This window comes from Hyla sarda, chromosome 2 (genome assembly GCF_029499605.1).
Source record: "Hyla sarda isolate aHylSar1 chromosome 2, aHylSar1.hap1, whole genome shotgun sequence".
NCBI classification, from domain to species: Eukaryota; Metazoa; Chordata; class Amphibia; order Anura; family Hylidae; genus Hyla; species Hyla sarda.
Genome location: NC_079190.1, coordinates 336,364,478 through 336,377,110, shown reverse-complemented (window position 1 = coordinate 336,377,110; position 12,633 = coordinate 336,364,478). Strand labels below are relative to the sequence as shown.

At 43.5% G+C, this 12,633-nt stretch overlaps 1 protein-coding gene across 4 annotated transcripts in view; it reads right to left on the bottom strand.

Annotated features, from left to right (window-relative positions):
- RAB29 (RAB29, member RAS oncogene family) overlaps window positions 1-12,633 on the bottom strand; it is a 40,256-nt gene that overhangs the window by 13,159 nt on the left and 14,464 nt on the right. For 3 of the 4 annotated variants that reach the window (XM_056558031.1, XM_056558032.1, XM_056558034.1), the window contains one exon: window positions 4,669-4,790. In XM_056558031.1, coding sequence (XP_056414006.1) covers window positions 4,669-4,790 — 122 coding nt within the window. Of the gene's footprint in view, window positions 1-4,664; window positions 4,791-12,633 lie in introns of those variants that run through there. The other variant, XM_056558033.1, reaches the window with a different exon arrangement.

The window sequence follows — 12,633 nt, the reverse complement described above, 5'->3', positions numbered from 1 at the left end:
CTTGAAGGCAGCCGCAGTAGCCAACGGCCGGGTAGGCGCCTTAGAGAGGCGGGAGACTGGCAGATCCACAGTTGGAGAGGAGGTCCACTGAGCAATGAGGTCCTTGGCAAAGGGATACCGTGCTTGAACCTTCGTTTCCTAAAACTTCTTGTCAGGGTGCCTCCAGGTGGATACCAGCAGGGCGTAAAATTCAGCGTGAGCTGAAAGTCTTGGGTGCCGGTCAGGCACGGAGAAAGGAGACTTCTGGAACCACGTCAGAAGTTCCTGGGTCCTTTAGATGGAAGGTGTCTCTTATGGCCGAAATCAATGAGTACACCACATCGAGCATCCGTGTGTTCCTTTGAGTCGGAGGCCGAATCTGAAACCTCCTCCACAAGTTCTCCAGGTGAATGGGAACCAGGTGAGGCAGCCCTAGAGGTTGGGCACGATGAAAGGAAACTTCTGGAGCCACGTCCGAAGTTCCTGGGTCCTCTAGATGGAAGGCGTCCCTTATGGCCGAAACCAATGAGTGCACCATGTCCGACATATCCGTGCGGTCCTCTGAATCAGAGGCCGAATCAGAAACTTCATCCACAAGTTCACCAGGTGAATGGGAACGTGTGAGGTGGCCCTGGAAGAGAGGGAGACTGACCTGGAACGCAGGTCTGGAGTGCCAGAGCGGCGACCATGGGAGAGTCCTCTGGGGGAGCGACGCATGCTACAGGTCTGAGTAACGGGGCGATGCCTGCGAGGGGGAACACCCTTGCCTGTCAAAAGACTCGGGGGAATGAGTCAAATGAAACACCCCTATGATGCTGCAAGAGCGGGTCCCTCTGGAGGGCTGGTGTAGGAGGGCCTCTCCAAGGCAGTCACCCCAGAATGGGAGACCTGAGCAAAGTTAGATATAGACTGGGAGAGGGAGGAACCCCAGGTTGAAGGGGCGGCCGAACCCACTGGGTCTAAAGAGCAACCGGGGTAGAAATAGCAGGGGGGGGGGGGGGGTCTGGGGGAGCAGTGGTGCAGGCAAAACAAGTGGGTTCAGCAGAACCTGACATTTGAGTTACAGCCTTACAAGTGTAATAGATAACTAAGGGGCTATTTATCTGTGTGGAGGGAGGAACAGTACTGGGCACGGACTAAGCAAAAACTGAACAGTCACACCCAAGCTGTGTCCCTAAGGCAGCTGCGATTAGCATGTTGCAATGCCCATGAGAACTGTGGAGGAGATGAGAAAACCTCTGAACCAATGGCCAGAGGGGGCTGTGCTAAACGCAAGGGCTCTGTGATTGGCCCTGTCATAACCCCCTATGCACGCGCACAGCCCTGATTGGGGCTTAGTTCGCGCCCTTATGCAGGCTTCGGCGGCCTGGGTGGGAGGAGCCAAAGCGCACCGGGCCGCCAAAGTAAAATACAGCCCGGTCCCTAATGGCGCCCGCTCCCAGCCCCGAGCGCATATGCGCGAGACACTGTCGGCAGCAAGAACGGGCGCTGATTTTATCGCGATAGTCCCGATCAGCCCGACTGAGCTGCCAGGAAGCTTTCACTTTAGTTTTAGACGCAGTGATAAACTTTGATTGCCGCGTCTGAAGGGTTAATAGCACACGGCACAACTATCTGTGCTGCACGCTATTAGCTCAGGGTCCCGGCTATCATAAGCAGCCAGGACTGATCCGGTATGATGTGGGTTCATGGCATGACCCCGTTTTAAATACTGGGACTGTGCGCAGGGCATACAGGTACGCCCTGCGTCCTTAGGAGGTTAATTAAAAAAAATAAAATAAAAAAAAAGGGGGTTTCCACCAGAATACCCCTTTAAGAGGAATCAGTTAGAAAAGCCACCGCCTTGTTAATTGGGGGAAGGGAGGAAAATAGCTGTTCCCAAGGCATCCTATTTTGTATATTCACAGCTAGCTTGTCTAACCATTCTAACAGGCCTTGCCACAGATGTGCCTGCAATGCTGGGTTAAAGGACCACAACTGCTGTCTCCCAGGCCATTTTCAGAAAAACCTTTAGGGTCTTTCAAAATCTCTAGTTCCTCAAACCCATTTTTCATACCTTAACAATCACACCTATATCTTAGGTGGCTGATACCAAGCCTTCATGACTAAATCCTCAAACAAAACAAAAAACAAAAAAAAAAAAAATGAATTTTGATTGCTCTGGGGATGAAACCCTTGTTGGGATTTTCCCACTTTTAATTAGCTGGGATACAGTATTAGGTCATGGGAATACTCTAGGTATCTTAAACCATCAAATGACGTCCTGCACTGACCTGGGTTCTGATGGCAACTCTATAATTATAGCTGCCCGAACCACTTTAATCAGCTGTTCCGTATTCTCCACCAAGGACAACGCGTTCCTCGACAGCAACCTCTGAGGCTTGTGACTCGTCTGCTGATGCAGACTGTCCATGCTCCACCAAGCCCTCTTTCTAGGAATGACAGGCTATCCAGGCCTTACACCCGAAACTGTAACCGTGCCTCATCTTCAATATGGCTGCAATCATTAGGCCCCCCCCAGACCTTCCCTGGCACATAGCACCAACACCCAGCACACAGGCATGTGAGAGGAGTGTAAGAGCAACAGTGGAACATGGAGGCAGAGTGTGCAGAAGGTGGGTGGAAAATTTAAATCTAGGAGCAAGCCTGGCAAGCTACCCGATTAGGAGCTAAGCAGATATCTGCTAGTTCATATACCAAGGTGCTCTTTAATCATTCTCCTAAAGAAACCCTGGCCACTACAGACCTTAGGGACAGAAAAACAAAGACCTTGGAGGATTCTCCCTCCTTATATTATATTATTTTATATTATATATTTTATATTATATATTATATATTATATATTATATATTATATATTTTATATTATATATTATATATTATATATTATATATTATATATTATATATTATATATTATATATTATATATTATATATTATATATTATATATTATATATTATATATTATATATTATATATTATATATTATATATTATATATTATATATTATATATTATATATTATATATTATATATTATATATTATATATATATATATATATATATATATATACATATACATATATATATATACATATATATAAATATATATATATATAAATATAAATATATATATATATATATATATATATATATATATATACACACACATATATACATACATATACATACATATACACACATATACACACATATACATACATATACATACATATACATACATATACATACATATACATACATATACATACATATACATACATATACATACATATACATACATATACATACATATACATACACACATATCTCTATATCTATACCTCTATCTATCCCTCTCTATACACACACATACATACATACATATATACATATATATATACATACATACATACATACATACATACATATATATATATAAAATCAAAAAAACTTTTCCTTTAAATCTCCCCCTGTAGTTTTACCTGTGCACAAAATAGACAATAGAGTTTAAGAACTATGCTATCATTTGCAAGCTAATATACAGTGCTATTTAGGCAAGTTAAGTTGTATAATGTCAGTGTTTAATGTTGCTGTCCTCAATGCACAGGTGTTTTTCTTGATTGAGTAGGTGAACTTAGGCTTTGATAAGTATTTGTTATCCAAGGTTTATTGTATTACAACCTTGAGAATCGTGCTTTTATATACACGATCTGCTTTGATTTTTTATCTCTATGGATGTTCATAAAGCATTCATTTTTATGCTTTTTTCACATCTGTAAACTTTATTTTTTATACAGTACACTGCAGTACTTCAGAAGCCCTCCAGCTGCTATAGCAACCAATTGGTGACCCCATGATTGAGTTTAGGGCTGCTTATCTGAACCCTCACAGCGCAACAAACTGTCAGACAACTACCTAAATGCCTGGGTTGCTATTGACTCTAGCTGTTGATAGCAGCTGGCACCCACTGTGTATGAAGTGGGTTGATGTCACTAAGGGGTTAAACATTGTTGTGTGTCCTTTGTAGATTACCCCTTAAGAGCATGCGCAATAAATCTACGGCACTACAGTGAGCAACTTCATTCATAGCATCAAACATTCACGGAGCAGCTATAAAAACGTACAAAAAAAAAAAAAAGCCGAGTTTTGGGTGATTACAGCCGGGGACTCTCCACTAATGGTGGACATCAGCGTTGTCTGCCTTTAACCAATTAGATGACATGAAATTATTGGCTGTGTGTGGAGTTATTTTGAGGGGACAGCAACATTTAACACTGTTATACAGTATACACTCACTACTATACATTGTAGTCATCACATAAGATAAAATAGTTCAAATGGGGTGTACTCAATTATGTGAGATACTGTATATACCCTTGCATACAACTTCTGAGTTTTACTATGATTTGCAGCTTAAATGGTACGCCACCTCAAGACATCTTATCTCCTATTCAAAGCATAGGGGATATGTCGTTTGATCGTGGTGGGCCCAGTAGTTGGCACCCACCCTGCGATTGCCGGCCCCACACTCTGGAGTTCTGAACGCCAGCTTCAGGTGGCTGTGACATCTCGCCCCCTCCATTCATGTCCTCTATCAGACATCTTATCCCCATACTTTGGATATGGAATAAGATAAAGTGGAACCATACACCTTCCCTAACATTTTACATCGAAGAGTGGTAGGCTCACCTCATTGATTCATTGATGTTTTTATTTTCCTTAACAGAGGTCTCTGTCCATCCAATAAAATTATTTTCCTTACTGAATTTATCAATCTGCTCTTTGGTTACTGCCCACTGTGAAAGATCACACTGAATAAAAAATAAAAAGACTTTAGTTATCTTCAGATTTCCTAAAATAAAAAACACAAGAGTGGTAGAGAAAAAAATAAAAATAATAATTATACATATAACATACATATACCATACCATACCATACTATATACACATACCATACACACACACTTTCTGTGTTCTGGCTATAGGCTGTGTTCACATTTTCATAAGAGTTATAGCATATTTGAGTGTAAGAATAGCATGCAACCCCTTTTCAACAGTGCAATCTGATTGTTGCTGTGTCGGCAGTTATTGTGCGGTTAGGATAAAAGATATGGACAATCCGGACGGCGCCTTCCTTAGGAATTGAAGAAAATTGCCAAAGCGTATAAAAGGCAATTTTTATTAGTAAAATGGTGCAACTTTAAAGTATCGAATCCAGATGGATCGACTGTAGTTGCCACTACTCTTAAAGGAGGCTCTCCATGTTCTTAGGTATATGGCGGATGTTAAGTCATTCCTACTTGCAAGTAAGGTGTTTATTACTTGGTCAGACAGGCCTCTAGCTTTTAGAATTGATCTTTCAGCATCCAGGCTGTTAGATGAAGGTGAGCCGACTGAGGATGATGAACTGGTCCCTGGTACAGTAGATCCTGCCTGTCTGGCAGAAGGAGTCTACTGCTGTCGGATAATCCAGAGGGTTGAGAATATACAGTGCATAGTGAAAGTATTCAGCCCCCTTGAACTTATCGACCTTTTGCCACATTTCAGGCTTCAAAATATAAAGATATAAAACTGTAAATTTTTTGTGAAGAAACAACAACAAGAACAACAACAACAACAACAACAACAACAGGGACACAATCATGAAGTGGAACGAAACTTATTGGATATTTCAAACTTTAACAAATAAAAAACTGAAAAATTGGGCGTGCAAAATTATTCCACCCCTTTACTTTCAGTGCAGCAAACTCTCTCCAGAAGTTCAGTGAGGATCGCTGAATGATCCAATGTTGACCTAAATGACTAATGATAAATAGAATCCACCTGTGTGTGTAATTAAGTCTCCGTATAAATGCACCTGCACTGTGATAGTCTCCGAGGTCTGTTTAAAGCACAGAGAGCATCATGAAGAACAAGGAACACACCAGGCAGGTCCGAGATACTCTTGTGGAGAAGTTTAAAACCGGATCTGGATACAAAAACATTTCCCAAGCTTTAAACATCCTAAGGAGCACTGTGCAAGCGATAATATTGAAATGGAAGGAGTATCAGACCACTGCAAATCTACGAAGACCTGGCCGTCCCTCTAAACTTTCAGCTCATACAAGGAGAAGACTGATCAGATATGCAGCCAAGAGGCCAATGATCACTCTGGATGAACTGCAGAGATCTACAGCTGATGTGGGAGACTCTGCGCATAGGACAAAAAAATCAGTCATATACTGCACAAATCTGGCCTTTATGGAAGAGTGGCAAGAAGAAAGCCATTTCTTAAAAAGATATCCATAAAAAGTGTCGTTTAAAGTTTGCCACAAGCCACCTGGGAGACAAACATGTGGAAGAAGGTGCTCTGGTCAGATGAAACCAAAATCAAACTTTTTGGCAACAATGCAAAACGTTATGTTTGGCATAAAAGCAACACAGCTCATCACCCTGAACACACCATCCCCACCGTCAAACATGGTGGTGGCAGCATCATGGTTTGGGCCTACTTTTCTTCAGCAGGGACAGGGAAGATGGTTAAAATTGATGGGAAGATGGATGGAGCCAAATACAGGACCATTCTGGAAGAAAACCTGATTGAGTCTGCAAAAGACCCGAGACTGGGACGGAGATTTGTCTTCCAACAAGACAATGATCCAAAACATAAAGCAAAATCTACAATGGAATGGTTCACAAAAACATATCCAGGTGTTAGAATGGCCAAGTCAAAGTCCAGACCTGAATCCAATCGAGAATCTGTGGAAAGAACTGAAAACTGCTGTTCACAAACGCTCTCCATCCAACCTCACTGAGCTCATACTGTTTTGCAAGGAGGAATGGGCAAAAATTTTGCAGCAAAATGTGGCGCTACAAAGTATTAAACTTAGAGGGCTGAATAATGTTGCACACCCAATTTAAGTTTTTGATTAGTTAAAAGAGTTTGAAATGTCCAACAAATTTCGTTCCACTTGTTGATTCTTCACAAAAAATTACAGTTTTATATCTTAATGTTTGAAGCCTGAAATGTGGCAAATGGTCGAAAAGTTCAAGGGGGCCGAATACTTTCACTATGCACTGTAGAACCTGTGATTCTTCCCATTTCTGGAAGCAAAGAGATTTTTCAAACCTTTCCTATTATTGCAAATATCTTCTTGTTTGGACACCATTCGGACTGAAGATGAACTCTGCCACCTTGTTGTCTTCCCCTTTCAAATGAACTTCAGAGAGAGAGATGCCAACCTGGCTTCTGCTAGGGAAAAAAAAATCTGGAAGGAGAGATTTAACAGGGAGTCTGATCTTGACCCCCCAACACCCTGCCCCACCCCCCCCCCCCCCCCCCCGTTTTTTTCGTCTTTTTTTGGTGGCGTTGTCTGAATATATCAGCACATCCTTGAATTTGAGGGATACGCAGAGATATTGCCTGGAACACTGCATAGAGCTCTTTGTAATTTTATGTGAACTGATACATCTGAGGAGACCATCTGCCTTGAAGGAGATGCTGGCCACAGGAGGCACCCCAACCCCAAGGACTGAAGTCTGTAGTAATACTTATTACCGAAAAGGGAGACCAGGGTACCCCTTGAGATAGGTTGTCGGGGTTCTTCCACCATATCAAGGAGACTCTTGCTTTTGCGGAAAGGGACATTTTTTGGTTTAGTGATGAGGGATTGCCATCACACTTTACAAAGATATCTGTCTGTAGCATCCTGGATCTGTACTGAGCCCATTTCACTGCTACAATACAAGAAAGTCATGAGACCTAGTACTGACATTGCTTCCCTGAAGGTGTATAGGTAAGACAGGAAAATAACTTCTACTCTGTCTTTGATGAGGATCTGTTTGGTTAGAGGCAGGAGGGAAACCTGCGACACCAAATCCAGAAGAATGCCTAAGAAAACACACTGCCTGGAAGGGGTTAAAGTTTGACTTAGATTCCAACCTAGATCTTTCAGTATGGAGCAAACTACTTGAATGTGCAAATGAAGGGTTTCTGAGGAGTCTGATACAAATCAGTATATCGTCCAGATATGGAACTAACAGAATGTTTTGGGTTCTTATGAAAGCTGCCACCTCCACCATCACTTTGGTCAATACCCTTGGGGCCTGAGAGACCCCAAAAGGGAAGGACTTTGTACTGTAAATGGACCCAAGCTCCCTCCATAAACACCACCACTCTTAGAAACCTCTACCTTTGCTAGGGACTTTACATTTTCTATTGTCCTGAAACTTCTGATTAGGCTTTCTGGATAGATTTTTGCTACAAAAGGAATTGGGGGCACGACCCTGGGTGGGAAATCCTTTCTTCCTATCATAAGCCTTCTCAAATTCTTTGTCTAAGATGGGACCAAAAAGGTGATCTCCAATGCAAGGGATGGAACACAGTTTGCCTTTTAAGCCCACTTCACCCTTCCACTGTCTAAGCCATGTGGCTCTCCTAGAAGAATTAGATAAAGCAGCTGCTCTGGCACCCAATCTCACAGAATCTAACAAGGGGTCTGCCAAAAAAACAAAATAAAAATAAAATATAAATATCTACCGCCTTGGAGATTACAATTAAGGATTCTAAGATCTCTTCTCTAGGGGTCTGGTTAACAAGATAGGATTGTAATTGTGAAACCCAGACTCTTAGGGAGCGAGCAACACATGTAGCAGCTAAATTTTTTCGGATAGAAGCTGTGGCCGCCTCCCAGGTCTTTTTGTTAAAGAACTCTGCTTTTTTTGTCCGTTGGGTCAGACAGGGTTCCTAGATCCTCAAAAGACAAGGCGGATTTTTTAGTCATTTTAGCCACCGGGGTATCAATTTACTGGGCTCTATCCCATGACCTAGTAACTGACTCCTCAAAAAGGGGTACTTCCTTTTAAAGGAGATTAGGGGAAAAAAAGGATTTCTTCTCAGGATCTTCCCATTCCTTAATTATTTTACTGATACTTTTATGCAAATTTAATGTACGGGACTTCTTTGGGCCTAAGCCTTCATAATGGGCATCTTCAGCCGTGACAGTCTCTCTGCTCTCCTCAAGATTAGCCGTTAGGCTTTCAAGGAGCTGATGGAGTATGTTCTGGAGAAAAGAGCAATTTGGATTTAAACTCTTCTTGCTCTTCATCAGAGGAGGAATAGAGAGTAAGATTTTCCTCTTAAACACTAGGGGAACTGGAAATGGCAGGGGTGACCAGAGACTGAAGCACCCACATTCCCAACAATTCTTAGTCCTTTAACCCCTTAAGGACCAAGGGCGTATGGATACGCCCTGGCTTTCTGGTACTTGAGGAAATAGGATGTATCCATACGCCCATGGGAATTTCTGTCCCCGCTGCGTGGAGACTGGACCGGGGAGGCATGCCGATACCGATCAGCAGGCACCCCGCGAAAATGCCCAGTGGGGTAAACGCGATGACCAATAGCAGATCGGGGGCGGGGGGCTTTACATTCGGTTTCCCCGTCCTGCCCACCCACAATAGGCGGGGCAGAACGGGGAAACGACACAGGACCGGCGCTGAAGTCCATTCATCCATCGGCAACAGCAGCGGGCGACGATCGACTGAAGAAGAGGATGGCGACACAGCTCCGTGGATCCTACGGAAGCCGGTGAGTTGCTTAGCAACATCTGGAGGGTTACAGTCTGAGACCACTATAGAGTGGTCTCTAAACTGTAGCCCTCCAGATGTTGTAAAACTACAACTCCCAGCATGCCCAGAGAGCTGTTTAGGCATGCTGGGATTTGTAGTTTTGCAACAGCTGGAGAGCTACAGTTTGAGACCACTGCACAATGATCTCTATACTGTCGCTCTCCAGATCTTGCAAAACTACAACTCCTAGCATGCCCACATAGCAGTTTGCTGTCTGGGCATGCTGGGACATTTACACATCCAACTTTCACAAAAAGTTGTGAAATACCTGTGAGGTGTTATGGCTCACTGTACCCCTTGTTACGTTCCTTGAGGGGTGTAGTTTCCAAAATAGTATGCCATGTGTTTTTTTCCTGCTGTTCTGGCACCCTAGGGGCTTCCTAAATGCGACATGCCCCCCCCCAAACACCATTTCAGCAAAATTTGCTTTCCAAAAACTAAATGTGACTCCTTCTCTGAGCATTGTAGTTCTCGCGCAGAGCATTTTACGTCCCAACATGGGGTATTTATATACTCCGAGATGGGGTTACAAATTTTGGGCGGCATTTCCTCCCATTACCCTTTGTAAAAATGATAAATTTGGAGGAAAAAACTGCACTTTAGTGAAAATTTTCTCTTTATTTACACATCCGACTTTAAACGAAAAGTAGTCAAACACCTGTGGGGTGTTAAGGCTCACTGGACCCCTTGTTACGTGCCTTGAGGGGTGTAGTTTCCAAAATGGGATGCCATGTGGGGTTTTCTGCTGTTCTGGAACCATAGGGGCTTCCTAAATGTGACATGCGTCCCCCCCCCCCCGCTCCTTCCCTTCTGAGCACTCTAGAGAGCCCACCGAACACTTGACATCCACATATTACTAGAGAGAAATTGGGTTACACATTTTGGGGGGATTTTTCTTCTATTACCCCTTGTAAAAAAAAAAAATCAAAAACTGGGTCTACAAGAACATGCAAGTGTAAAAAATGAAAATTTAGCATTTTCTCCTTCACTTTGCTGCTATTCCTGTGAAACACCTAAAGGGTTAAACTTTCTGAATGTCATTTTGAATACTCTTAGGGGTGCAGTTTTTATAATGGGGTCATTTATGGGGTATTTTTAATAAGAAAGCCCTTCAAATCCACTTCAAAACTGAAGTGGTTCTTGAAAAATTCAGATTTTTGAAAATTGTGGAAAATTGCTGCTGAACTTTGAAGCCCTCTGACGTCTTCCAAAAGTAAAAACATGTCAACTTTATGATGCAAACATAAAGTAGACATATTGTTTATGTGAATCAATATATAATTTATTTGGAATATCCATTTTCCTTATAAGCAGAGAGCTTCAAAGTAAAAAAAAAAAAAATGCAACATTTTCCATTTTTTCATCAAATTTTGGAAGTATCGACAAAATTTTACCACTAACAAAGTAGAATATGTCACGAAAAAACAATCTCAGAATTAAAGGTAAAAGCATCCCAGAGTTAATTATGCTTAAAGTGACAGTGGACAGATGTTCAAAAAATGTCCGGGTCCTTAAGGTATATTTGGGCTGGGTCCTTAAGGATGAATCTCTCTCCTCCCATATCATTACTCTTAGGTTGCTAACAATTGCAGAGGACTCCTGGGCCACGAAACAAAATACTGCAGGGCAACCAGGAATTGTCTGCTCAGCTGCTGTGGGCTGGAACTGCTGCCACTGGATACTTCTGCTGCGGGCTGCTGTACTGCTGCAGGCTCGGGCTTCTGCTGCTGTGGATATTGCTGCAGGCTGGCTGCCTACTGTCCACGGGGTTCCAGATGCTGAGATCTCCATAGGGGAATCCGACAAGGAGAAATCTGCACACCTTTTGAATGGAGCCAGAACTGGAAGTGATGCTGCTGGGCTGACTGCACATCCGCCAGCGTCTGCCCCAGATACTGGAGAGCCAACGGAAACCCCGATACTCCACAGCCCCCACCTCCTAAACGCCGCTGAGACCGGGGGAAGAACAGAGATGAGGACTATCGGGACCCCACCGGACCCCCAGGCAGACTCAAGGATGCTCCCCAGAGGAGACTTCTGCCAAACAGTGAGCTCCACTACCGGAGGACCTGCAGCCCCTTGGAGAGGTATGGAGACAGCTCCCAGGCCTCCTACAGGAGTACAGGAAACCTGAACTGGGGTGTGGAGAGGCGTGTCAGATTTTATATTCCCAGGTTTCCTGTCCTGCGGTGGGAGCTTCTCTCCAAGGTTGCTGTCATGAGTGATTAGGTAAATATAATATAATGATAATCATAATCAACAAATCATAATAATGTTTACTATATCAAAATAAAAAATATAAGTGGAGACACTTCAACATAAAAGTGACATGATATATATATGATACATGATGTATAATAAAACAACATTTAATCAAAACCTTTTGAGGAAAAAGTTGCAACCAATCAGAACACTTTCATTTTTGAAAAATCCTCTGAAAAATGAGAAATGATCTGATGGGCAACTCAGCAACTTTTCCTCCGGACAGGTTTTAACCTCTTCAGGATGCCGGGCGTATGCATATGCCCGGCATCCCGAGTCCTTAAGGACATGGGGCGTATGCATATGCCCGTGGGAATTCCGGTCCCTGTCGCTAGCCGGTTGGGGCCGGACCGGGATGCCTGCTGAAATTATTCCCCCCCCCATGTCGGCGATCGCAGAAGATCGCATGTCAATTCAGACATGCGATTTTCTGCTATTCCGGGCCCCGATCATACTGAGGGGTAGGAGTGAGGTCGCAGTGCTGCGATCTCCTCCTATCCCCTGCCATTGGTCAGAACTGATTCTGACCAATGGCAGGGCAGGACAGTGGGTTGCCATGGCAACCCCCCATTCTGCCCACCCCTGGATGTCGGGCAGAACGGGAGAAGATGGAGGCCGGTACCTGTCCAGAAGATGGAGTGGGGACCGCAGATAGTCGCTGGAGACAGGAGCAGGTAGGGAAAACGATGGCGGGGGGGCGTAAAGGAAGGGGGCAGTAAGCGATATTTACTGCTGCCCTTCCTAGTGGGTGCCAAACTGCAACTCCCAGCATGCCCAGACAGCC